This window comes from Perca flavescens, chromosome 9, assembly GCF_004354835.1.
Source record: "Perca flavescens isolate YP-PL-M2 chromosome 9, PFLA_1.0, whole genome shotgun sequence".
NCBI classification, from domain to species: Eukaryota; Metazoa; Chordata; class Actinopteri; order Perciformes; family Percidae; genus Perca; species Perca flavescens.
The window spans coordinates 15,394,084-15,421,268 of NC_041339.1; the positions used below are offsets into that span (position 1 = coordinate 15,394,084).

The window sequence follows — 27,185 nt, forward strand, 5'->3', positions numbered from 1 at the left end:
GTTGGTCATTACAGTAATCAACGGTGGTGTGTTACCTGCTCTTATGGTTGAACGTACAATCCACTTCAATCAACAGGCTGCAGTTAAAAGACAATTCTCTTGATGTAAACGTGTGTTTTTTCCTGTCAGTGGCAAACAAGCATCTGAAAGCTTGTGTGTGTGTGTGTGTGTGTGTGTGTGTGTGTGTGTGTGTGTGTGTGTGTGTGTGTGTGTGTGTGTGTGTGTGTACGCATATGTGAGTGTGTCTTGCCACGTGTGTGAGTCCTTGCATGCACATATGTGTGCATTTGTGGGTGTTAGCTCACCTTCAGGGCCGATGATTCATTAGAGACAAGCCATGGGGTCGGGGGCCCTGTCAGCGGCTGTTGTCATGGAAGCGAGTGTTGGAAACAGCAGATCCCCTTTCAGTATCATCTTCAGATTGTTGGCACATCGACTTGCCCTTCTCCCTCTCCCTCTCTCTCTGTTTCACTCGCTTTGTCCTTATAGGCTCTGTGCACAGCGTCATGACGACCGTTCGAATTTGACAGGAAATCGGCACTTCCACTTCCGGCAAAACATCACTCGGCAACAATGGCCGCTATAATTTTTAGTCGATGCCTCCAAGACCTTCCACGTCTGAATATCGGTGACGTACACAGGATTGTCGACTCCTGTGCAATGGCTCCAAACTCCAAAAGGAATAAAGGATTCAAATTCTACATTTCATCCTATATCCACAATTATGAGGGTAAGTAGCCACGTTGTTTTTGATGGTAGCATCTTCGCTAGAGCTAGCTGCTAGCTTATTTTACTTGCTATAACTGTTGTACTATGTCAAAATAATTTGATTGATTCTGCTTTTCTCAGTATCTAATAAAGATCAGGTGTCAGGAGAGGTTAACATCAGGGCACATTGTCACAGGTCCATGAAGAAATCGGAGAAAGCGCACAGTTTGAGTGTATGGTGAAGGGTTAGGGATAGGGGTAACGTTAGATACGATATCTGTTGTTGTTACGTTACTTTTACAGTCCAGTGTGCCCGGGGATTTAGCACAGATAAATTTCAGCTCAACACTATACATAAACTACTTAATGGCTAAAAATAGCTGGTGACTTTACTTTGCCAGTCCCCGCTGGTCATCTGGACTTTGTTCACGTTTACTGTCTCTTTACCTTATGCCACGCTACTATACTGTTGTAACCCAGTATTAATGTTCTTGGGGGTTCAGCTAAGGTCCATGATGATGAACATAAAACACAAGCACATACGTATGTTTTATATTCTGCTTATATAAGTGCAATTTTTTTAACTGAAGATGAAAATTAAGTATTAGGTCTAGACCTACAGTATTCTAGTTTTCTCTCATACAAGTTTCGCCCGACTCAAATTTAGTAGAAACAGTGGCCAGGCAGGTACGTTTATTTAGCTGGATCCCCACTGGGTTAGTGCTCTCTTAATTTTTTGCTATGCTTTCTCTTTCATAAAGAACCCAGTGAATGATCAAGCCTAGATAGGCCTGGTATTTACTTAGACAGCTTTATTTTGCAGGTGGTCCTGAAAGATTCAAACCCTGTGGAGTTACTACATCATAGATGTTCGTGTATTGCGGGAGCAGCACTTAGCAACCACTGCGTTGCATTGTTGTTTCAGTCGGCGCATTACAGTGAGCTGAATTTGTCTGCAGTTCCCCCTGTCTTAAGCTGCACTGAGGGAGAACAACAATGGCACAAGCCTAGAACTTTGGTGATTATAATTTTTGTTGTTGTTGTTCAATATGTCTTTACAAACTGATTGGGGATATGTTGAAACCCATTATGCCCAACAGGGTGTAAAGCCAGGCCCAATGGATAGGATGGTTGTCCTCTCTGCTAAACCCAAGAATCAAACAGAGGGAGTCAAGTAAAGTCACATATAGTAGATGTATTGGAATGTGTGAGTGAATATTTGATTTGAAATCTGTTTGCTTCCTGACCTTCCAAGTAACTTAACTTTTCACACACAGGAGCACACTGTACAAAGGCCTCAGTGGGGATTTACCTGATCTCTCTGTGCTTCAGGTAAGTGGGGATAGAGTAACATGTAAGGATAATGGTTTTTAAAGTTTTTTTTTGTTTTTTTTTGGGGGGGGGGGGACTTTTTATGCCTTTAATGAACAGGACAGTAGAGACTGACCGGAAGCTCTTTGGTTGGGGTGTCTCCAGACGGACTTGTTTTTGATCCTTCGGAGTCTGTACAATTTTGGGCTTATAGAAATGAAATGCCCCAACCTAAAAAGTTATGTAGACTGTACTTACCTTAAAATGAAATCTGGCAATTTGGAACTAAAGAAATCACATGCATATTACTGGCAGGTACAGGGTCAGATGCTCATTACCGGTTTGACATGGTGTGATTTTGTCATTTCGGCTGAAGACGACCTGCTGATTCAGCGGATTTACAGGGACAATGATGTATGCAAAGTCATCAGAGAAAAAATTGACCGTTTTTATTTCTATGTTTACATGGCAAAATGCATGTAAAGTGTCTGTCCCAGACAAAAAATCTAGTTCCATCCATATGACGTAACGCGGTACAGGGGATCTGGGCATGGATGTATTATAAGAATGGATGTGGGTTGCATAGAAACAGATGGGGCAAGGTTTCACTTGACATTTCCCAGCATCCTTAACCCTGTGATGTTTTTGTATTATTGTCTCCTTATGTGTGCCACATTTTACACAAACAGGAGAGATAGAGGCATCTAATTTATTTATTTTTGATTTAGTGTAGTATATCCTTGTCATGAGCTTATATTGTATGAGATGCAGATTCTCATTGGTGGTAATGGTGTTGGTTATATTAGGGCAATCTTTTCCAGATTATATCAGTTATTTATTTGAAGTTCTTTGTTCCAATCCTCATATATTTGTTTTGAGAAAATAATTAGCTGCCCGTGCTTCTATAAGGTGTTTGTACACTTTCCCTATTAATATCTTGTTTTCTCCTGAGTTTAGGAATAGCCTCTGAGTAGCTGAGGGTTCTGTAGTCCTATTATAGTTTAGATCAAATTTATCTGTGATCCTGCTCTTTAACTGAATATATCTAAAAATGTCCTTATTAGTAAAATTAATTATATTACCAATTGTTCATATGGCTTTATACTGATATGATAAATAATATCTCCAATAGTTGCCATTCGTTGTCATTGTCATTGACTCTGTTTTATATAGCAAATGTTACTAATGTATAGCTTTTGTCCTTTTTATTGTAATTTCTCCCTGCCAAATGGACTACAGATGGAAATTAGCCTTGGGCTACAATCTGGCACTTTTACATGTACTGCTGTACATGTTCATCGTCATTGTCCTGAAATAATTAAATTAAATAAATAAATTCCATGATCTCCACTGTAGGGTGATTGATGGGTTATTCCACAAGCGTTTGGAACCTTCATTTCTATCCCTAGAATATGTTTTAATCTGCCCCATGTTCTTAATGTGCTATTTGTGACGAAACTAACATTTTTAATTTTCCACTTCGTAAATCAACCCTGTGATGTTGTCAACTTCATACAGAAAATCTCCAAACTTAATTAATAGTATGGAGCTACAAGTGTAGGGCAACACTTAATGAATACATACACACTTAAACTGTAATATATTAAAACGTGATGAATAATTCTGTAAACCCATAACCACCAGTCCAAAATCCATGTAAAGTGTCTGTCCCATACAATAAATACCAGCAATTAATTGTTATTTTCTTGTCATTTTAATAAAGTAAAACAAGTTATTACCTCTATAATAAAAACAGATAACCACATAAAATCATGAATGTCAAATTTATTAAAGACCTGTAAGATATTCTTATATTCACAATATGTTACTGTAAGTTAACACTAATACAATTTTGGATTGCCAGTTAATTTTTTTTAAAGTGACCTGTAGTAGTTATACAGGTTTGTGATGTTATTAGGTATTGCACAGTGCTTACAATTATACATTGTGATACAGCGGCATAACCATGGACTACATAACGTTACCTGAGTTTAGTGATTCCTCTGACAACCCAACAGAATAATAATAATAATAATAATAATAATAATACATTTTATTTAAAGGCGCCTTTCTTGGCACTCAAGGACACCGTACAGGGTTATAAAAGGCAAAGCAGTAAAAATAAAATAGCACACAAGACATGCACACAAGTACAGCTGTAAGTGCAGTTTCCTTGCTATCAAACATATCCAGTTGTCATTTCATTTCAAGCACAACTAAAAATAGAGCAGTGTGAAATCAGTTTTTGTAAAAAACATTTCAAACTTCGTTTACCCATGTCTTCACTAGGGGTCCATTTTAGAAATTTGAGAGAAGACAGGCTACTGTAAATATCTGATTAATGCTCCCGGTTATGGACAGGGGGATGGTGGTGTCGAACAGTTTGTTCTCTTTGACTCTTCTGATCATCCTTTCTACGTGCACCCTCAGCCGAGCTATGGATTGGGTCTGTAGGACATCCTCCTCTGAGTGACAAAAGCTGGACGATAAACAGTCCCAGGTACCAGGTCATCCACCAGGAATCCTTTGTCAACCATAATGGCCATCTCGGGGGTCTGACATCTAAGTTCGGTGCAGTCAACGATTACTTGGGTGTTGCTGTATCTGCCATTAAACTCAGGAGGTAGACCGGTCTTCACAGCTGCGGGGTACATCCAAAAACAGATCGAGCCCAACAGGGAGTACAGAAAGTTGGCCCAAGTGACTATGATACGGCCTACTGTTGTTCTGTGGATGTTGAAGCGATGAGACAGTTCCCTTTGGGTAGAACCAGTTGACAGGTAAGTCAAGAAAAGGGACAACTCATCTATTGGCAGCAGTTTCTAGTGGGTGAGAAAAGTGCAATTAGTGGATTTAGTTCAGACTAAATGTCAGTGTGCTTGTGTACAGTGGTGCTGAATAAAAAGAGGAATAAAAAAAATTGCCTCAATTAATTTTTTTTTGGAAAAATCCAACCTTTAAGACAACAATTTTCTTTGTGTGTGAATTAAAAAAAATCATGCATTTTTTATTCCTCTTTTTAGTCAACTTTAGCATGGGTTCATAAACTTATGAGCAGCACTGTATGTACATGTGATGGCGGAGTAGGTATACTTACAGTTGGTCTGGTCATAGGGCTCTCAGTGACTCAGTGCTAATGTTGCATGCTTTCCTGGCTCTGCTGGTCACTCTGATCATTTTTGATGTTGCAGACTCAATCAGGCTCCAAAACGCCATCAGGTGCGTTTAGGATGGGAACCTAATTAGGGTATGGCAATTAGAGTAAAGTTTACTTAGACTGTAATGAAATTTAAATAAAAAAAATTGTGGTGTTTTGGGTTATCAACAATACACTGAATCAGAAAATCTATTTAGCTTCTAGCGTATCATACATACAGCTTAACAACATACATAGCGTTTAGTAACACAAATCGATTGACTTGAGAGGAGAGTTTAAGCCTACAGAGTTGTGAGGTTTTAAGAGGATTTGGAAGTTAGTTAATCTAATTAAGGAATTAATCTTCACCAGTTACACTATGTGACAAATGTGCTATAGTAGCATAACCTCCTGTAGCCTATATAGATTAAGTTATGTAACTGTGTGCTTCACATGTTTTACACAAACATATGTGGCATCAAAGCCGGTTCAACTTTGACAATCGCTGAAGGCTATAGATAGTTGTCTTACCTGGTGTAAAATCGTATGTCTTCTGGAGAAGAGGCAAACCGCTGCAGTCCAAATTTGGACAGATGGCATGTTTTCAGTTGCTCTCGAAGTGCATCGATTTCCTGTTTTAGTTGCTCGTAATGTTGCCTATCCTCGCACACAGTAGGAGGTGCTTCATAGTCATGGTCCATGACCATAGGGATGGCGACAGGCTCCGCTGCTGCTGGTTCAAAGACATCAGGCTCCAGACTTGGTGGTCTTGCCCGTCGCTCCCAAACACCGGGTCGTTCCTTGGTTGAATAATTGTTCCACTCGAACAACGAAGGGACACCACCTGCTACCAAAGCACACCTTCCTTTCTTGGATATCACAATCTCGTGGGGCTTGAAGTGCCGACTACAAACCTTTGTGTGCTGGGTTACGGTAAACCCCGTCCTTCGCACTTTATGAATCCACTTAGCCTGAAGACTTGCGTTTTTGGGGAAACAGTGGAAACTAAGCATACTGTTATAACGGCCTGAGGCCGAACAAAGTGGCACACAGCAGTGTTCCTTTGAGCCGTTAACAATTTTAAGAAATTTAGTAGCACTCATGTTTTGGCGATGACAGGAACAGACGTTTGCTATTTAAGTAGGAGGTAGACCAGATAGGCTAAAAATAGACAGACCATCTATAAAAAATTACAATGTTGCCAAGTGATGTTTTGCCGGAAGTGGAAGTGCCGATTTCCTGTCAAATTCGAACGGTTGTCATGACGCTGTGCACAGAGCCTATTGTCTCTCTCTGCTGCTGTGTCTCATCTCATCTCTCTCTTGCTCACACTTTTTGCTTCTCTGAGATGATTTCTCATTTTGTTAGTTTTCATTCTATATGGATATAAAATCATTTATAAAAACAATTATTTTTTTTTTAATCCTTAATCTATGTTCAGACTACTACTTCTGCTATGCTAAAATATGCTAAATTGCTACTTCGGCTGGATATCTGCAGCGTAGCATTTTTCTATTTCTCAGTGCAAGAAGCAGGATGAGTGTTAAAATGGCTCCCTGGTGGACACACACCATGTCATGCTCATGTCTTCTTTTTCTCAGAGAATCTGTAATTACAGTAATTTCCACACTGTAGCACTGTAGGGGGGGGGGTGTATGGCTACCTGCAGCAGGTATCCCCAGGAACACATTTTTCACTCTAACGCCATGTGTTGTAGCCATAGACATGAGGACAGGATTTGCACTTAATTAGCAATGAAGGGAAGGGTGGGAAAAAACAAAAGCTGATGGGAGGAATGAGATATGAGGTAATAAGCTTCCAGGCCTTACAGACAGAAGCCACACGAATGCCTTTGGATCTTTGGACCTGTGTATTGCAGTGAATACTTGAGTATTGAATCTGAGCCTGGATCAGTAATCTCATCCTGAGAAGATAAATATTCCAGTCGTAGCACGCTGCTGTCGTCCTTAGTCCAGATCCAGTCTTATTTAATATTCCTCTAAGACTCCATTTTTATCTCACAGACGTAATCTGCCATAATCTCTTCTAGTTCCCTGTATTATCTATTAGGCTGTCTAAATTGATGTTTATTCCTCTATCCTTGAAACCCCTGTCACAACTCTGCAAATGCCTGTGGTCGCCTCTTCCTGTCATGACTGTCAGATGCGATATTATCTAGATGGAGGCAGAGCATTATCGACAGACAACAGGACAAACACCATGTGTGGACGCAGCACGAACAGATACACCATGGTAAATGTCACCTTTAATTGGATGCTTATCGTTAAGATATTGCCCCGTCAAGACCAAATAAACAGCGTGACCCCCTGATGACAGGATGTGAAGCTAATGTGTACCTGAGGGTGATAAATCCAGCCATCTCTAGTATCAACAGTCGCTGAGCAAGGACAAATTCCACGTCAAAAGTGAGCTGAAGGGCACTCCACCTTCCTCCTTGTCTGTTTGTTAGCTCATTAGCTCACGCTTCCTATGTCACATAGTTAGGGCTGCATGGGTATCGTTCAAAATCATTTCAATACCAATACCGTGACTTTGATACCGGTTCCTAAACGATAGTTTTTTTTTCTATACCAATTTTATGAAACAAAACCAAATTTCAACGTTACGGCACAAATCTTTTTTGAATTTATTTTTCAGCTCCTACTACGAGAGCCGTCTCTGTGGGACGTAGAGTTCTCCCTGGGTGTCTCTACGACGTGTAACGTTAGACAGCCAATCACAGACATTATTAAATCTTGGTAGAAGCCTGCTGGATGCTTATTGGCTCACTGACGCTATGAGATTTACTCTTAGGTATTGAAATCGGGTATTGAATGATGAGGCATTTTTCGATACTCAATACTTTAGAGGCAATTCGGCCAGTGCCTAAAAAGTATTGCATTCGGTACCCAGCCCGACACATAGTTCACTTTTCCACAAGCATAATATCATAGTTGATGAGATTTTCGGTGAGCTGCAGAATACTAAGGCAGCGGCATTAGTTCACTTTCAGTTTAAAGGCAGACTGATCTCATGAAATGGCTTATGTATGACGCCAATTCGTATGCCATTATTGGCGTGTTATCAAGACGCATACTCGCTTTTTAGCATGTTTATCAACGCTGTTTGGCCTCCATTGACTAACATTACCTTGCGATTGCGTGTGAATTTACGCAAGTAGTATGAAAAGGCGAAAATCCACGTAGGGAGGTGACTACGTGTGACGTTTCCTTGCCTCAACCATAGCTTTCTTCTCGCGATAACACGTTCTTCTCCCGATAACATGTTCTTCTCGCAATAACATGCCAAGTGTATGTGTAGGCCCACTCTATACAGTGTAGACATACTCACGGATAGCTGAAAAAGCGTACAGATAACACGCCACTTGGCTTAAGAAAGTTGGCGTGTATGTTTACACAAAGTCATGACGCCATGTTGTTTAAAGGTTATTCTCAGTGAGAGCACTTAAGGACAAGCAACAGAGCTTCTCTACCTCTGCAGTTTTTATCAGCGCTAGCAGCATGGCTCCATGGTTGACAATGCCAGTTTGCCCACTACTTTGGCCCAGATTGAAATATCTCACTGCTATTTAAATGTTGTACAAACACTCATGGTCCCTAAAGGATACATTCTACTGATTTTTAAAGATCTCCTACTTTTCCTCTGGTGCCACCATGAAGTTGACATTTTAGTTTTTTAGTGAAATGTTTCAACAAACTATTGCAGAAATAGCTGGGTACAGACATTCATGTCCCCCCCCCTTAGGATGAATTGTAATGACATTTGTGATGCTCAGGCTTTTAATCTATCATCTCATCAAGTTTTTAATCTGTCCAATGGTTTAGTTTTTAACTAAATATCTGCAAAACTAAATGATACTCCCATCAGCCTTGGGCCCTTGCCTGCTCTTTGGGTTAATTAGTTCATGTTGAAATGTTACCACAATAAACTGAGATAGTGAACATGATAAACATTACAGCTGCTAAACATCAGCATGTTAGCGTTGTCATTGTGAGTATGTTAGTATGCTGATACTTGGCTGATAGTAGCATTCTTGTTTTAACCATCTCATCTTTCAAAGAAATAGAACAATCCGTTTGGAATACAGCTCCAGGAGAAACAATATCAATGTCGTGACAACTGGGAAACTTCATCTGCTTAAGAAGATCCTGTGATACAATAAGAAACTACAAAATAGCTTAAATAGACTGTGTGACACGATCATTTTATCAACTTGCTGTTTCCAAGGTAAAGAATGAATTTATAACCTATTGTCAATTTGTGACTTCAGTCTGGAAATATTGGTACTTCAAGCACACATTTCAGTCAGAAACCAGTCAGGACATCCTTCATGTTGTGGAGGAGAAGGGAACGATTAGTCACAAAGTCCAACAGGAAGAAAAGGAAGAAGTGCCCCTGTAGTTTGGCACACTGACCTATTGCAGAACCTGGTGCAGGTGAAAGATAGGTACAAACCAGATTACAGCCACAAAGAGAGTCCGAGGGAGAGAGATTAGTGGCCATTTGAAAGGGGAGAAGGGAGAGGATTTAGCAGGATGAGGGAGAGGAGAGGAGAGAGGATTATGGAAGCCAGAGCCTGAATCCCAAAATAATCCTCTCAGTATACTGGGCTTTATGCGCCGTGGGGCAGAGGCCAGTTTGAGCTATTAAATTGTCATTGCATTCGTGCGCCACAGTTTGAACATGCAGAAAACACTTCCGAATGTGTGATCATCACCACCACCACCTCTGTTGTAGAGGAGGAGGTGGTGTTTGATTTCTTCTTTAGTTTAGTGTATCTCTGTGGCCCACACACACACACACACACACACACACACACACACACACACACACACACACACACAGTGGCAGGCGCGTTCATTCCATCTGCCTTAATCTGAAAAGCTGGTTTGGAGCTACATGCCTGTATTCGAAACTCTAAGCACCTCCTCCTTTCCATGCTCCATGTTCTAATTTGGGTATTGCCATGGTTACATAAGATTCAGGGTCAGCGGGTCAGTGACGTTATAGGTGAACACTGGATGGATGTGTGGCTGCTTCATGGCGACAGAGGGACATAATACTGTATAACACGAGAAAGATGGCAGATGAGGATCAGGAAGGAAACCATCAGACTGACAAAACCACCTAAATGGGAGGAAGAGGAAGTTTACAACCACAGAATATAATAAAGCAAAACACTCTTACTGCACTTTTCCCAGCATTGTATTTTTAAACTGTGCATTCAGGAAGAGGCAAATACGTTACTGCTTTGCATTTACTGTATGTTCTGTCTTTTTCTGTTTTTGTGTTGAGCAATTACACAAGTGACAGGGAGGACCTGTAGAAAAGTATAGAAAAAAAGACTATAAACAAGCATGTAGGAGCAATTAATGTCAGAACATAAAACGTGCATAGGTGGTGCTGAGAGACTGTGAAGTATGAGCTTTGATTTATGATGAAGGACGAAAGCTTCACAGTGGAAAACGACAGAAAGACAAGGAGGAGGCTCACCACGCATGCACACCAGGACGGGAGAAGGGGGGTGTGAAAGCTCTGTGTTGCTCCACTAACCTACTTACCATAATCTCTCTCTGCTCCTCATTTCATAATTGTGTCTGAGTTACATGATACACTCATCATTGTACCCATGCTTGCGAATCAATTATTTCCATCTGCACTGTTTCTGCTTTCTTTCTCTTACACGCCCACATTTCTAAGGCAATAAAAATGCACCCAGTGCACTCTAATAAACTAAAGATAGACATACATACATACATACATACATACATACATACGTACATGTCTATTTTATAGTTGTTATGTAAAGCAATTTGCGTCAATACATTTGTATATAACATCAGTTTAGATGTTTTTAAATGCACTGCATGCTTAATTAAGCATTGCATTAAATTTACCCCCTCACCTTAATTTCAGGAAATGGAAAACAGAACACAACAGCACACAGCACAACAACAACACCAACCTGTGGTTACACTTCTCCTCCACTAAGGTTAGTCTGTTGAAATAATGCAAGTTTACAATGTTGCATCCATGGCTAAAAAATTTGTAGCACAGCAAATGTACCCTATATTATGGCGTACCTCTATTTGTTTTGTTATAGGCTATAACCTTGGTCCAATTGCTGTATGGAGGTTTCTGCCTTTTGTCTAATGCACTACAGCAGCAGCAGCAGGCCTATTCTAACAATCCAACATGTCCATGCTTCATATTTTCTGTTGAAAGGAACAGAAATATGTGTTTTAGAGCAAGCTATGGTAAAACTAACCGACATATGATAAATTAGGAAAAAGCATTACATTCATTATCTGTGCTTCTCTAACTATAAACAGATGTGTAGTGTGTCCAACTGAAAGTGATATATATATATATATATATATATATATATATATATATATATAGTGAAATTCATGTTTTAATTCCTACTTTCTATGTAGCCACTAGTAGGCTACATTACATTCAGTTGCCGAAACAAAAATCAGTTTTCAGAAACTGGAATATATCCTCCAATTTTCGCCAAAGTTAGACTACTTGTGTAGGCTACTTTCACTTGCATTATCATGATTTAGTGATACCATAATAGAAAATAAAAGACAGCTTGATTTAAGCTGTGAGCTGTCTCTGTTTTTGGTCTTTATGTGGTTTATAGTGAATGAAAACATGCAAAACATCCACGCGGCCCTTTAAGTCTGTTTAAAAATCTCCAAGAATGTATGGCAGCCTATGCCTAGGCTATATTGAAGGTTGTGCTGGAGACCTGTTATCTAAAATGTATAGTAGTTCCTTTTTATTTGGGCAATAGTGGGGAAGAAAAATTTAAAATTGCTGCTGATTATTAAAGGTAAATTTTCTGCCAGGAAATAAAACTGTGCGCTTGTTATTAAATAGTTCCCACGCTGTTTGACCGGTCGGACTGAACTGACACACTGCCACACTTTCCCACGCACGCGAGAACCTCCTTGCGTGCGTAGGGTGGCGCGCGCGTCGGATCACGGGGCACGAGGCGGGCCGACCGCGCTCATGTGTAGTCCACGCGCCGAAACGGTGAGCGAGCCGCAGAGTCAGAGCGGGACAGAGCTGTGAGAAGACACCGAGCTGTAGCTGCTTTATTACCGCATAGGTGTTTTAGCAAAACTGTCAACCTAAGACTGGCGCAGCTGACAGAAAGTAGCAAACTAAACACACCGTTGCTTCTGTTTATTTTAAGGTTGACGCATGCGAAGAAAAGCTAGAAAATCCATATGAGGATTTTCTGTTGTGACAATTCTCAGCTGCTCCGCTTTGGAGCAAATAAGTGCGAGTCGCTCTCAGTGTTTCTTGGCTTCACCTGGAGTTGTATGACTTGAAGACTTGGCTAGACTTCACCGCCGACATGAGAGGTGAGTTTGTGAAAAGTTTCAATTTGTTAAAATGTATTTTCAAGTGTGGTGTTTGTAAATAACTTCTGAGTTGTAGCCTATTTAGCGTGGTAAAGGCACTGCTTTGAGACAGAGTCCAAAGTGCGTAGGCTGCATGCTCGCACTGGAATAAATATCACATTACATCAGGGAAATAAAACACAGCTTCTAGTTTGTATGCACAATTGTCACCTTAAGGACTTTGAAAGCTGTTAAAGCTTAATAAGCACATTTAGAATGTTTATAAATGGTTTGTTTTAGCACAGATACATGTAGGCTATAGGCTATACGCATAGGTCTTAACATTAGTGTGTTTAGTTTATTTGTATAAACTGTAAGGGGGTTTTGTGCATGTATTCAGTTTTGCCTTTGACGAATGCGTAGTTGTGTATTATTTATTTCGCCGGTGACTCCACTTATGTAAGAAAGAGAGGAGGGAGGGAGGGAGTGAGCGGAGTGATTCAGAGGCTGTCAAACCAAGCAAACAATCCGTTGGCAGGGGTTGTTTACGGTTAATAAATAGTCCCCCTTTTCTTAGAGTTTTCGCCCTGTTTGCTGTATTTCATTACACTTTCGTATGGCCTTTGTATGAACCGACCATTAGGCTAGTTTACAATTTGGTATAAAAACTTTATATAAAAATTTTTTTTTTGATGTTTTAATGTGCCTCAAAGCACTGATGGTGTGTTGAACTGTGTTTCACTGTTATAGTTAGTTCATCAGCCAGCGTGTTTTTGTTTTCAGCGTCAGCAGTATGGCGGCCAGTGTGGGAGAGAGAGAGAGAGAGAGAGAGAGAGAGAGAGAGAGAGAGAGAGAGAGAGAGAGAGAGAGAGAGAGAGAGAGAGAGAGGAGGCGGTGCTCCATTGACCTAGTTCTGTCATTGAGGATTAGAGCAAGTTTGTTGTATGCCTGGGGGTGGATATGGTGGCCAACAGGGGCAAACGCACTGCAACTTAATGAAACACACGCAAATAGAAAAAACACAAGCAAATTAAGAAAACATCTTAGTAAATTTGACAACACATGCGCAGCATTTAGCAAACGCGCTGCAAATACAGAAACGATGCAAAAAGAAAAGCACACAAACTCCCAAAACAGAAACATTAAAAAAAAGCACAAAATGGGTCGAAAATCTAGTTTTTCTGTGCCACTTAGCGCTCTCCCTAGAGGCCTGGAGAACTTCCGTTGTGTAATCTGGATGCAGCCGATTTTTTTGTTGCATTTGTTTTCGAGGATTGTGTGCTTTTCTTTTTGCATAATTTCTGTATTTGCAGAGCATTCATGTATTTCGTTGTGTTGTGTATTTGCAGCGTTTGCTAAATGCTGCGCATGTGTTGTCAAATGTGTTTTGTCTATTTGCGTGTGTTTCATTAAGTTGCAGTGTGTTTGCCCCTGTCGGCCACGTGGATGGTCTGCCATCATTACTAATGAGACAATGTTAATCATTTCAATCAGTTATCAGGACAGAATGTTCCTCTTTTAAATATTGTAGATTTGAGCTGCACTGGGAGAGCCTGAGTGTAATGCACCTTGCAAGATGCATGCTGCCTTTTATTAGTTTTTCTTACAAAAACTAACATCTGATGTTGTGTGAGACAGATTTTATATATGACATCTAAAAACAAATATCTATTTACTTATAGTAAGATTTAACATAGTTACTGTTGTTTGGTGGAGTTGTGATGTCAAAGCCATGCACTGCAGCGAAAAGCAGGATGTGAGCACAGCAAGCCCACATGTAACCATGAAGCACAGCAGGGTTCAGTTATGCTCAGTTTCCCCTGTGAGCTAAGGTTACATCAACCAGAGTGTGTGTCACTGCACTCAAGCACGACTTGTCAATCTGATTTTGTAAAAATACCACATTACCCACAATGTCGTCTCCAGTCTTCAATTAAATTTACTTTACAGAGAAAACACAAGTTATATAAGAGTGTGGATATCACAAGCAGTGTATGGATGCATTTTCCCTGAGTCACATTTATGTGATATCTGGTAGATCGCAAAAAAAGGCTGTTTATCTCTCAGAGTTATTCCTGTAACTGTTGCACAAACAGGTTAGGTAGGTATGATGCAACACGATCAAATAGACAAACTTCAATAAAGCACTTATAGATGTTATGCCTTAGTGGACTAATGCTGTGCAGAGCTGTGTTGGAGCTCAGTTAGCCTAGGATCAAAGGTAGGGTGGCAGTAAAAAGGAAATTGCGCTCTCTGCTCTCCAAAGTTCACTGCTGTGCTGAGCTCAGCCTCAAAGCCATTATCTGTTGCAGCCTTGGGCAAGTTCACAGCAAGCTACAGTATGTGTCAAGGTGCCCTTTCTCTCTGACAACTGCGTGCTAAGATTCCTTTCCCCTTATCTGAAGCTTTAACTCTTCAACCAGCCTGCATGTTAGTATGCATGCAAAGTGTAAGGTAATGTTAAGTCTGTGCCTTTCAGCTTATTATGACTACTAGGGAAACAATTCATTTTGCTGCACAATAATTACTTACAGATTATATTTTTGTTTGCAGTATCTCAAGTCTTTTTGATAGGGCCATATCTATGTTCCAAGTAAGTATAAGGGACATCTAAACAGACGTAAAGGGATTTTTATTCAAGGCGACTGTGATTGCTACAGCATCATCCTAAATTTGCTCTTGTGGTTTGGAGCAACATGCAAAATTACATGCTGTGAACTGAATTCCTCAGTCTGGTTTTGCTTGTGTTGCAGAGGCCCACTAGGGTTTGGGCTTGGAGCTGCATAAACAGCACCATCAACTGAATGCCCTTTATCCTCCCTGATCAATAGTGAGGGATTACAGAGGCACAAAGGGCGAAGCCTGGTTTCTTGGCAGGCATAGCATTGTTGTTCAGCATGTGAATTTTTATTATAAGATGAGTGGGGAAAGGTGGTAAGTATGTAGAATAGTATAGATTTAAGTCAACATGTTTAGTTGTTATTAATCCATAGCATAAATCGAAAATAATGCAGCAATTATTGACATTTCAACAATCACAATCATCTTGGGCGGCGCTAAGTGCCGGACAGAGCAATGGTGCATCTGCAAAATAGCCCCGGGAAGGAACCTCTTTTGGTGGAACGTGCTCATTCAGAAGTTGTTTTAGTTTTACAACAAAAAACTCAGATTCGACAGAGTCTAGCTAGCTGTCTCGATTTAGCCTGCAGAGAGGAGCAGTTAACAACAATCCTCATAAACCGACCGGAGTTTAGAATGCCAACGCAAAGAAAGTGGAAGGTGACGGACATCCGGCTGAAAATTAGGGACATCCGGCGGAATTTCCGCCCGCACCTGAACAATCCCGGAAATGAAACGTTGTCCATCTAGACTACAGCACTGATGTAGAAAAGTGCTGACCAACTGACACAAAAATGTATTTTAAATCACCACATATAAATTCATTTTAATGGCACGTTCACACCGCCCACATTCAAACTCACATGATATTATTTTTTGGGCTTTTCCGCCTTTAATTATGACAGGATAGCTAGGTGAGAAAGGGGAGAGAGAGGGGGAAGACATGCAGGAAATCGTCATAGGTCGGATACGAGCCCCGGACCTCTGCGTCTCGGCATATACTCCTCAGTATATGTGCGCCTGCTCTACCCACTGAGCCAACCCGGCCACACCAAACTCACATGATTAAAGCAACGCAATTATTCAACGCTGCAGTGTGAACCGACTATGAGGCTCTTGTGTTAACATACCTCCTATGTGAAAAGATGCTTTCTGCAATGTTGTTCTAGAAAATGCAATGCAAATTATGATGACGTTGCATAGATACTGCACACCAAAGATCCTAAGAGGTGTATTAAATTACAGTTTTGTGATTTATTTATATACTGAATATTGTCTAAGCTCCATTTAAACTTCAAAGCTAGTATTCACCTAGCCAAGTTTCAAAATTTCAAAAAGTCTAAACGTTTAGCCTCTAATATATGCTAATAGCATTTAACACATAGAATGGATTTTTGTGTAAAGAACATGCTGTCTTAGAACCAAGATTCAAGGAAATGCTCTAAATAAACTCTGAAGAGAATAAAGAAACTGTTGTTCAGGCCCATGCTGCAACACAACATACCAACAAATTAACAGTCAGAGAGAGAGAGAAGACTGTTTGTTTTAGCTGTCACACACCACTGTAATAACTGCTCTGCACACTGTTATCTACACTAAACAGTGTACACTTCTGTGCTGAGCTGTGATTTGTGCAACATGTATTTGCCAATAGACCAGAATGGCAGAAGGAATCACTGGGCAGCCAACTGCACCAGAGTAAAAATAGATTCATGTTCTAGCTCAAACACAGCTGAAATTTCACTCAAATACTTGACATGCTGCAACTTGTTGAGAGCTACTATTAGCTACGTCTGTTGCCCCTGCTGCCGCTTACTGTACTAGATGTTTCAGGAAATATTTGCAAAGGGGGCAGTTGGCCCTGCCAGTTTCAACTGATCATCCATCTTTTTGGTAATCAAACCTTACATTGTTGTCCTTCCAAACCAAAAGGAAGACTCTTCCATAACTTAACAGATTTGGTTCCACCGTAAAACCCCCAAGAAACCAGATTGTGTTCCTTGTGAGGCTGCCAGCACAAGTGCCTCCCCCTGTGCTGAATGAGAAACTGTGTCAGTGGAGCAGCTCCTGCTCTCTGGGCCTGACGGTGCAGCCGGTGGAGCTCAGCTGACTGGCAGGTGAGATGGCGAGTCACAGACAGAGCCGCTCACTCAGCATCCAATGGTAGTGCAGGAAGGGTGAGTGAGTATCGTCACACTGTTGCCAAGACAACCACCTTTGAACGAGTGTGTTCGTGGAATGTGGCCAGACGGCAGTTATATAACAGGCTGAATGGTGGAGGTGAGGCTCTGGAGGGGGAAGTATAAAGGGAGAAATAGAAAGGGATTTTTCCCCCATTGCCATTTATTTATTTATATCCCTCAGTTGCGTTAGCCAGTAGTAATTCTACCCAACAGAAACACTCAAATATGTCCATCTTTTTGGAGAGAAAATGTTCAAGGATTCCCCCTAAGTTTTGATTTTCAGGGTAATGTCAGTGACTAACCTCTTTTGCTTTGCCTCTTTGTGCGATGCATATCTCTCCCCACACAGTGACTCATGTGATGGGTTGGTCGTGAGTAGTTTATCAAAGAGCCTTTAGAAAACAGCAATTCTCTGGAGAGCCAGCTGTGATGGCCGGTTAAAGCCGTCCCTGCGTTTTACAGGTTACCTAATACCCTCTGTTATCCAACAGAAGTGGTTTAGGGATTGTTTGGCACACCCTGCTGCCCGAGCCAAATTTAATCTTGCACACAGTCCATTTTGTAACAGTCAGTTGTAGTTGTTTTGTGGGTTCCAGTTATAGGCCTTGGAGGGTTCAGAACAGCAGTATGACTTTGTTAAACCTGCTAACATTTTGTTCATCCTGAGAGAGAGAGAGAGAGAGAGAGAGAGAGAGAGAGAGAGAGAGAGAGAGAGAGAGAGAGAGAGAGAGAGAGAGAGAGAGAGAGAGAGAGAGAGAGAGAGAGAGAGAGAGAAACTTTATAACCCTGGGCCTCAGCTAATGCAATTGACCGGCTATTCTGGGCTTGAGGAGGCCCGGCTACTTAGATAAACAACATAATGAAAAGAGCAGGCTGTTCCCGAGTAAGAAGGCTCAGGCTTCCACAATTAATTCAAAGTGTATAATGTATACATAGTCTACTTTGTCAATCACGGGATACACTGTGTTCTTGACACTTCTCTTGTTTCTTCACAATCATGTGAAATGAATGTAATCATCACCTTTCAAACCTCGTAGTGCACAGACAGCATATGATTGTCAAGAAATAACGTGAATTTCTTGCGAGAAGTCTACCTGCACCAATAAACGTCACATGCAAGGTGGTGGTTGTCGTTTTTGAGTTTGGTTTGAGTAAAACAATCAGGATTGTCCAGAGTAAATATTGATGTATTATAGGCTGCCCACTTCATTTGATATGACTGAGCCTGTTGTATTGACAAGAACTGCAGTCAGCATGATACGCCTAAAAAGAAAATGTTGAATGTTCCAGTAACTTCTCTATATCTTAATGCTACTGGACAGTGGCCAACGATATCTTTACTTGTTACATACCTGTGGGCTGGGTTTTCTATACATATTTATTTAGATACCAATTGTGCAACAACTGAAATGGTTAAAATCACATGTATCACTGTAGGACTGCATCAATCTTTAAAATATCAATCACTCTGCCAATTGGTTTCTTTAAAAAATGCCCATCACAGAGCCCAAGATGATCTTTAACTGTTTTGTTTGACCATCAGTCCAAAAAGCAGCAAATTCTTACACTGGAGGCAAGTTTGCTTGAAAAATGACTCAAACGATTAACTGATCGTCAATGAACAGTCGCTGATCGTTATTGTATCAAGCGGCTAATTCTTTCAAATTTATATTATTGTGCCATTATGAAAGAAATACACAGTGTTATGACTCTCATTATGCAATGACAGCCATTAGTATGTATTCATATTATTTTTCAATAAATCCATGTATTTATTTGTTTCTAGGTAACTACAAAATTAAAATATTCTATGTTTTGGGGTCCATATCTGTTTTTTTTTTTTTTTTTTTTACAATTTTACTGATTTTTTTCCCCCTCTTTCATCTCTCTCCAGCCCAAATAGAGGTGATTCCGTGTAAAATCTGTGGGGACAAATCATCAGGGATTCACTATGGTGTCATCACCTGTGAAGGCTGCAAGGTGAGCGGTCACCCATCTCGCTCATCAGTTGTCAGTTACTGTAGCTTTAACGTGTTGTTATCACCGTTCTGATCAGTCTAATCAAAGCATTTTGTTTATACCCAAAAAGCGTTTAGATGCTCACATGGTTTACCACTGATTCACATTTTGTGTGTGTCTTTTTGTCTGTAGGGTTTCTTCCGACGCAGCCAGCAGAACAATGCTATGTATTCCTGCTCACGACAGAGGAACTGTTTAATTGACAGGACCAACCGTAACCGTTGTCAGCACTGCAGGCTGCAGAAGTGTCTTGCGCTGGGCATGAGCCGTGATGGTGAGTTCAGCCACTCAATCTATATTTAATTAACTCAGAGTTTCCACCGCCCACTTTTTATGTAATCCTTGTTTGACCTAGGCCATACCTTCCTGAATGTTTAATGTTTGTTTTTACATCTTTCTGTTGCAGCGGTCAAGTTTGGTCGAATGTCCAAAAAGCAGCGCGACAGCCTGTATGCAGAGGTCCAGAAGCACCAGCAGTCCCAGGAGTCTGCGGGGCTCAGTGTCCGCGAGGAGAATAGCAACATGGCCGACCACTGCCGCACTTACAGAAGAGGCTCCAGCACCACGCTCAGCGACCTGGACGACATCACCATGCTGCCAGAAGGCCTGCTTTTAGATCTGCCGCTGACCCCAGAGGATGGATGTAGCGAGTACTGTAACCTGGACATGATGGGTGGCAGCGCAGGCAGCAGCTCATCCTCTCAGAGTTCACCAGAACAGACCAACTACGACTTCGTAGAAGCCCACCACAGCATCAAGCATGAGTACCAGCTGTTGCACGACTCTGGACTCTTCTCACATGCTATCCTCAACCCGCTGCCCGAGGGCTGCTCCCTGCTTGAGATAGGTCAGTATACATCCCGTAATGCCTACCTACTGTATAATGGCTACTGCTGATGTGTGTTTTAATCTTAAATCTATCTTATAAACAACATGGATTTCATTGTGAAACCTTTCCCTCTGTTTAGAGCGTATAACTCAGAGTGTGCTGAAGTCCCATATAGAGACGAGCCAGTACAGCACAGAGGAGCTAAAGAGAATTGCGTGGACCTTGTATAGCCCGGAGGAGATAAGCTCATACCAGACCAAGGTATATATGACACATTTATTGCAAACATATGACATTAATACACAAAACAAGAATGGGGTTTATTGAAAAAGTGTTACAATCTACCTATATGGATTGACAGTTGGTCAAATAAACTGTATTGTGAACTGTTCTGTACAGTCTAAATCTAAAATAACACATTTCATATCATTTTATTATTATATTATTATTCTCTTGTACAATGTTCACAGAGAAATGTTTTTTAATTTTTAACCTTGCACAAAAATCAACTGTAAAATGTCTAGAAGGAAGTTTCCGAAAGCGTTCCCTTCTTGTCACCGTAGTTGATTCTTGTAAATCCAAACATTTTTTATCGCACATCTCCTACTGGGCCTTTTGTCTCACTAGTCAAGGTTTTAGGACGAGTTTAATGAGAGATATTATTATCCAACATGTTGTAGGTCAGGAAGTCTTTAGGGGAAATCACTCAACCAAAGTCTAGATAAGCACAGAGTCAACAGAGAATAATGGAGTACAACTTGTATGATGCCTCTCTTGTATTGCAATTCTCTTAAAAGCCTCCCTGCCTTTCTTCTTTCAGACAGCTGAGGCGATGTGGCAACAATGTGCCGTTCACATCACCAATGCAATCCAGTATGTGGTAGAGTTTGCCAAGCCCATCGCTGGCTTCATGGACCTCTGCCAGAATGATCAGATTATCCTCCTCAAAGCAGGTCAGTGCATGACACCAGTACACACCCACACACACACACACACACACACACACACACACACACACACACACACACACACACACACACACACAGACACTTTGTGTTTAGCGAAGTAACAGTCAGGAGCTGTTTTTACAAGACATGTGCCCTCAGCAAGACAGCCATCCTGCTGTGTGTATGTTTATTCCATTGAAAACCTTTAGCTGTGACAAAGACAGCTGTTGTCATACAAACATAATACCCTCAGGTGGGAGATGACTTCACAGAGTTCAAGTATCACATGCAAGTAGAGTGAATTGAAAAGATGCTTCTGAATAATGGCTGACCTTGTTTTAATTAGAGATGGCCCGATACCACTTTTTTGCTTGCCGATACCGATTCCAATACCTGAACTTGCGTATCGGCCGATACCGAGTACCGATCCGATACCAGAGTGTCATATATTTCATTATGTTTTAACAACTGTATACTACTATCCCTGTATGGATGTGATATGATTTCTATCTTTGTTGTTGGTCTGGCTCAGGTTAAACTCTTTGTGAAACATGAACAAACACAAACAATAAATGCCCCAGAACTTTCTTTTATTCTCCAGTTTGACAGTCAGTCAACGGAAAAAGAACATAAATAAACTACTTTAATGTAGATTTTCTTTAGGGCTTTATTACGTGGTATCGGATCGGTGCATAAACTCCAGTACTTCCCGATACCTATACCAGCGTTTTAGGCAGTATCGGAGCCGATACCGATACTGGTATCGGTATCGGTATCGGAACATTTCTAGTTTTAATCACGCTCAGGTTATCATACTGGGAAGTGCCTCAACCCATAATTTGTGGAGGCCATTTCAAGTGTTAGAAATTTAAAAGGAATGTTTGGTTTTCAGTGACAACCCAAACAATAAATCTTTCAAAACAATAGATTAATGGCTTTAAGTGGCAGCCAAGGCATTCTTTTATGAGGAGGAAGCACGCACACAAAAGTTTTCTCACAAGGCGTAACGCGCCAAACAAATGTGGATTAAAAAACGCTTTGAGATGTGTTCACACCCGTACATCTGCCAAACCTGAATAACACCTGAAGATACAGGATTGTGAATGTAGGCTAATCAGAAGTTATATACAGGACCACATTCTTAAAAGTCTCATCACTGTAAGTGGGTCAAATCCACAGCAACACATAATCAACAGTGATAAATCAAAAGCCTTGATGATATAAATTACATCCTCTGTTGTACAGGTGACAATTTGTGTCAACTCAAGTAAATGACATAAAATGACCTCGTCAGTAAAGAATGTTTCACTTTATACAAACATGACAGGGCAGATTTAACTAACTAAGTGTGCATGCTATTTTTCCTCTATTCCAACTTGTTCAGCTATTATATATATATATATATATATATATATATAGCTATAACTATTTCAATATGTATGTGTCACTAATCATATTTCTGGTTTTCTTTTGTGTCCACAGGCTGCATGAATGTTCTTCTGATCCGTATGTGTCGGGCCTATAACCCCATCAATAATACATTGCTCTTTGATGGAAAGTTTGCCACTGCTGATCTTTTCAAAGCCCTTGGTGAGTCTCTCTGTCTGTCAGTATGGGAAACACATCAACTTTATGAAAGGAGGAGCAGGGGATATTAGATCAACTTGTTTTATGTTTCATCTGTGTCAAAATCATCCCAGTCAGTAGCTTCTGTTTTGATGACTTTGTTGTTCTCCTTCTCCTTCCCTCTAGGCTGTGACGATCTTGTGAATGCAGTGTTTGACTTAGCTAAAAGCCTGAGCCGTATACAGATGTCCGAGGAAGAGATGGCTCTCTTCAGTGCTGTCGTGCTGCTTTCACCAGGTGAGATTATATTTCTTTCACTGAATGGATTAATGCTCACTGTAGTTTTTACACTCATACTAAATTGGTGAAATACACCCATACAGGCCACTGTTCAGTATGACCTAAATTTGGTCCATTAAAGGCTCTTGGTCTGTATTGTAGGAGACAGGAATGTTTACCAGCACTGCCGAAAGTTGCTGTACCAATATTATAATTCATAATATAAACCGGTAATTGTTGTTGAGTTTCAGTTTTTCAGTTTCATGTCATGTTTCACAGGTTAACATAATAACAGAGGATGACCTCTTTAAAAATTACAAAACAGTTTTCCTTTGTTTGTTTACTATACTACTGTCGATATTGTCACAAACACGCTTGCAAAATGACAGGATCATTATGCATTATGATTAATTACAGATTTAAGACCTTTGTGACAAATGGAATTTCACTCCAACTAAAACCAGTCTTTGCAAATGGTTTCTTAAGGATACAGTTTCACTGTGTTACCTATTTTCTTAGGACTGCATTATTCAGAATGCATTATCCATCCATGTATGTAAAAAGAAGCAAAGGAGAATCAAAATATTGTGTGTTCACATCATAAATTAACTTTCACCAACTCAGTCTGTGCACCCTATCCAGAGACCAGTCTCCTATTCTTCTCCTAGATGTTTGTACATTGTTAACCTCACCAGATGCAGTTTCAAATTGGCAACATGACAACCCTAATGAAACCATCTCGTCACTCTAATATCTCTCAGACCGACCCTGGCTGACAGATGTTCAGAAGATACAGAAGTTGCAGGAGAAAGTCTACGTGGCTCTGCAGCGCTGCCTACAAAAAGAGGGAGCATCAGAAGAGAAACTAGCCAAGGTACAAATCTACAGCATTACAGTTTGGTGAAAACAGTTGACATGATCCTTTGCTCCCGTACTGTATTAATAAGATGTTTAATTGGTATTTATTTATTCTTTTAACTTATGTATGTCCGTTCTAGATGGTGTCCAAGCTTCCCATCCTGAAGTCCATTTGCAACCTTCACATCGACAAACTGGAGTTTTTCCGTCTGGTCCACCCTGAGACAGCATATACCTTTCCTCCTCTGTATCGGGAGGTTTTTGGCAGTGAAATCTCCTTCCCAGACTCCACAGAGGGCTAACAACGTATAGCTAAATAGTGGGATTCAAACAGAGACGTTGAGGTGTAGGGAGGGGGAGATAATGTGGCAACCAGCTGAGGCTAAAACCAACCAGCAGCTCAATGACAATCCTGCACGCTACACTTTAGGACACACTCCTCTCACCGATGAGCTCCCAACCCCGTGGAGGAGCTCACACTGCCCTGCAAGCCAGTCCGTTCAGCTTCAGCGTAACACTATAGGAACTGCTGCTGCAGTGCATGTTACCCCTTTTTTAGGGACTTATTAAAGAGTAGCCGACATTTGTATTCTCAAAAATATTTTTCTATGAGAAGACCTTACCTCTCATGAAGCTGAATTTGACTTTCACCATTCTCACAGTTCCTGTAAGCTATTGTTGAATGTATCCCCCTTTTCCCCTTTACCCTTCAGCACAGCCCTAGGCTCGATATAGAATGTACATACTTAAAATCCTCACCCACTTCGTGGCGGTTTGCAGTATTTGCATTCATTATTTTCGGTAGCACCCATATTTCGCAGTTTTGTAATGTACGAACAAACTGTTTAAAGGGACCATGATCAAACTCACAAACAGACAGGGTTTTTAAACTGTGTGAATCAAGGGCAGACATTTAGAGTGTCGGCCACTGTGCACCTACAAACTCTTGCTTACAGAGCCCAACACATGGCACTTATCTTTGTAGGTATTTTTACTAGCACACCTACAGACACTGACATAAGTGAGCTCTTTTCTTTTTTTATGCAATCAGTGACCTCAGCCCTAATACCTTTTCCCTTTGAAAATGCCACTTTGAGAGAATCACAAAGGCATTTTGAAAGTATTTTCAGATGCTCCTTTTATATATATATATATATATATATATATATATATATATATGTATATGTATATGTGTGTGTGTATATATATATATATATATATATATATATATATATATATGTGTGTGTGTGTGTATATGTATATGTATATAACACCTTTAGAATCATGTAAGATAAGAGCAGTCGTGAGCTCAGTTGTCTAAAAAACAGAAACTGCCTGCCCAAACTTTGGGGTTCTGGGACGGAAAGATTGTTATTGCTGGAAAGACACTTATGAGTCCTTGTTAGAATCCAAAATGAACTCTTGGCACAAGACTTTACAGGTTCACACTCAGACTGCCATCTGTAAAACGTACATTAAACCAGCCAGAAATGCTAGACACGCCCTCCCACTGTAGATCCAGTAAGCTGGGTGAACAAGGTGCTGGGCAGCGAGCACTGTGGGGTTATGTGCTCTCTCCATGGAGGAGCATCCGGAACTGTCACACCTCAGGCCCCCTGTGTAGAAGAGTGCCATGGCTCAAAACCTCCAGCAGCGTCTTAACCAGCAGATTCAAAAGACTGGGTTTAAAGAAAGAAAATGAACTTAGAGTTTGATGTTGAAATATGACAGTTAACCACATTTCCACCCACATGGTTGGATGAGGAGAGTGGACTTGTGGGTGAGGGTGTTTCTTACGCTCCCTAGACATAAATTAGAGGGGATTTACTGTCTGCGTCAACTCTCACTGCTTCGGGTTGAGGCAGACACAGGAAGCCAAGGTGTTCTGATTGGAGAATTAGCTCCTCTGTTCCTTTTCCCCGCGCTCCCTTACTACCTCACCCTCTTCAAACACTACATGGCACAGCAAAGGGTTGACAGAGCCATCAGCTACCCCCCTGAGTTAGTATTTCTGCTTACATACTAGAGAGTTTCTTCGAAAACGTAACGATTAGTGGTGAAATTTGAAGGCCAGTGATGACAAAACCTTCCTAAAATATATTATTATGCTCGTAAAACTGGATAGAAGACAAAAAGCTAAACTAAACTGCTGGATGTACTTACTCATCTCTGACTGCTTTTCTGTCATATGAGAGCAGTTCAGGCCTTCAGTTCCAGGAAGCCCTACTTAGATACAGATCTATCTGAAGTAAAGTCTCTGGAGATACGAGGGTGTGTCCAGATGAAATCTTTTTTACAAAGTAGGGGGGCATATTGGATTTCTGTATATGTGTCATTCTGCCAGTGTCCTAAAGAAGCTGCTAGAAAAGAATAGTTGTAATCGATGCTGTTTTTATCTGAAGCATTTTAAGACAATCACACGCCATATTTTGGATGTCTAGCTCTATTTAATATGTCAGCCTAGTTTGCTTTGCACTGCTGGGACAGTGCTGTTCGCCATACATTATCTCACAAAGTATGAAGGGGTATTACTCTTTGCTGGGTACGTAAAACAGTGGCATGGTGGGATTGTGCAATAAGGTCTTTCCCATTGTTCTCAGTATGTTGGGCCTTTGTTGCTATGTATTACTGTACATTTTCGAAAGCACTCCAACACCTCGCAGCATGACAAATAATGTTTATAATTTACCAAATATACAGCCAGCCAATACACCGGTCAGCTCTCAGCTGACATGATGACCGACAGATGACACTTACAGATTGTAACAAAGTGCAATACTTTGTGTGTTTGGAGTGTTAGACATGCTGATTTAAAAGGATTTAGTATACTTTATAGTTTTTGCAGGCCTATAAGCTGTCCAGCGGGCAGCAGTGAAGATCTGCACTTGCATTTCCGGTTAGGGTTGTTACTCAGGGAGATAGCTGGGCTCTCTGTCCTTCAGTGTCTGCAGTTCGTCTATAGCTAGCAAGACACATGGCACCATAATAGAAGATCTTAAAACCTTGATCACTGTGTACAGTACATGTTCTTGTGAATGTTTGACTTCAGAAGTATCAAAGATTTTACCCCTGTCTAATATCATTATTGCAATATTTTTTGAGTTTGAGTCATAGATTAAAAAGTAAACATAGTACAGTAAATATAAAAGATGGATTATTATCTCTGAATCTTGTGTTGGTTTTGTTGTGATCTTTTGTTTCTTAATTTTTTATCCCTATGTGTACTGTTTCTTTTCTCATCAGTTTAGTGTTCTTTATGTCTTGGAGAGATGTAATTCTATTTTTTTTAAAGAGCGTTTTTAAAGATGTCTCCCTAAAAGTTTCTCTTGTCATGATTCTTGTTTATATGTT

The 27,185-nt window shown here is 40.6% G+C and overlaps 1 protein-coding gene and 1 long non-coding RNA gene across 2 annotated transcripts; one reads left to right on the forward strand and one right to left on the reverse strand.

The window, feature by feature from the left end:
• Nucleotides 1–3,789: 3,789 nt before the first annotated feature.
• Nucleotides 3,790–6,172, reverse strand: LOC114561730 (uncharacterized). Its single transcript, XR_003693390.1, has 3 exons — nt 5,687–6,172; nt 5,117–5,257; nt 3,790–4,841 (listed from the first exon to the last, which is right to left on the reverse strand). It is a non-coding gene; the product is annotated as an uncharacterized LOC114561730 (long non-coding RNA).
• Nucleotides 6,173–12,218: 6,046 nt separating this feature from the next.
• Nucleotides 12,219–24,984, forward strand: rorca (RAR-related orphan receptor C a). Its single transcript, XM_028587157.1, has 10 exons — nt 12,219–12,555; nt 19,231–19,316; nt 19,488–19,629; nt 19,762–20,202; nt 20,324–20,445; nt 21,005–21,137; nt 22,614–22,721; nt 22,884–22,994; nt 23,738–23,850; nt 23,975–24,984. The coding sequence occupies exons 1-10, from the start codon at nt 12,549–12,551 to the stop codon at nt 24,134–24,136; spliced, it is 1,425 nt and encodes a 474-aa protein (XP_028442958.1). The 5' UTR covers nt 12,219–12,548; the 3' UTR covers nt 24,137–24,984.
• The last annotated feature ends 2,201 nt before the right edge of the window (nt 24,985–27,185 follow it).

What these genes read in the sequence shown, in the direction of transcription:
- rorca (XM_028587157.1), top strand. An exon ending in GCTGGGCATGAGCCGTGATG is followed by an intron (nt 19,630 to 19,761) that starts GTGAGTTCAGCC and finishes TTTCTGTTGCAG; the next exon opens with CGGTCAAGTTTGGTCGAATG. An exon ending in TGTCGTGCTGCTTTCACCAG is followed by an intron (nt 22,995 to 23,737) that starts GTGAGATTATAT and finishes AATATCTCTCAG; the next exon opens with ACCGACCCTGGCTGACAGAT.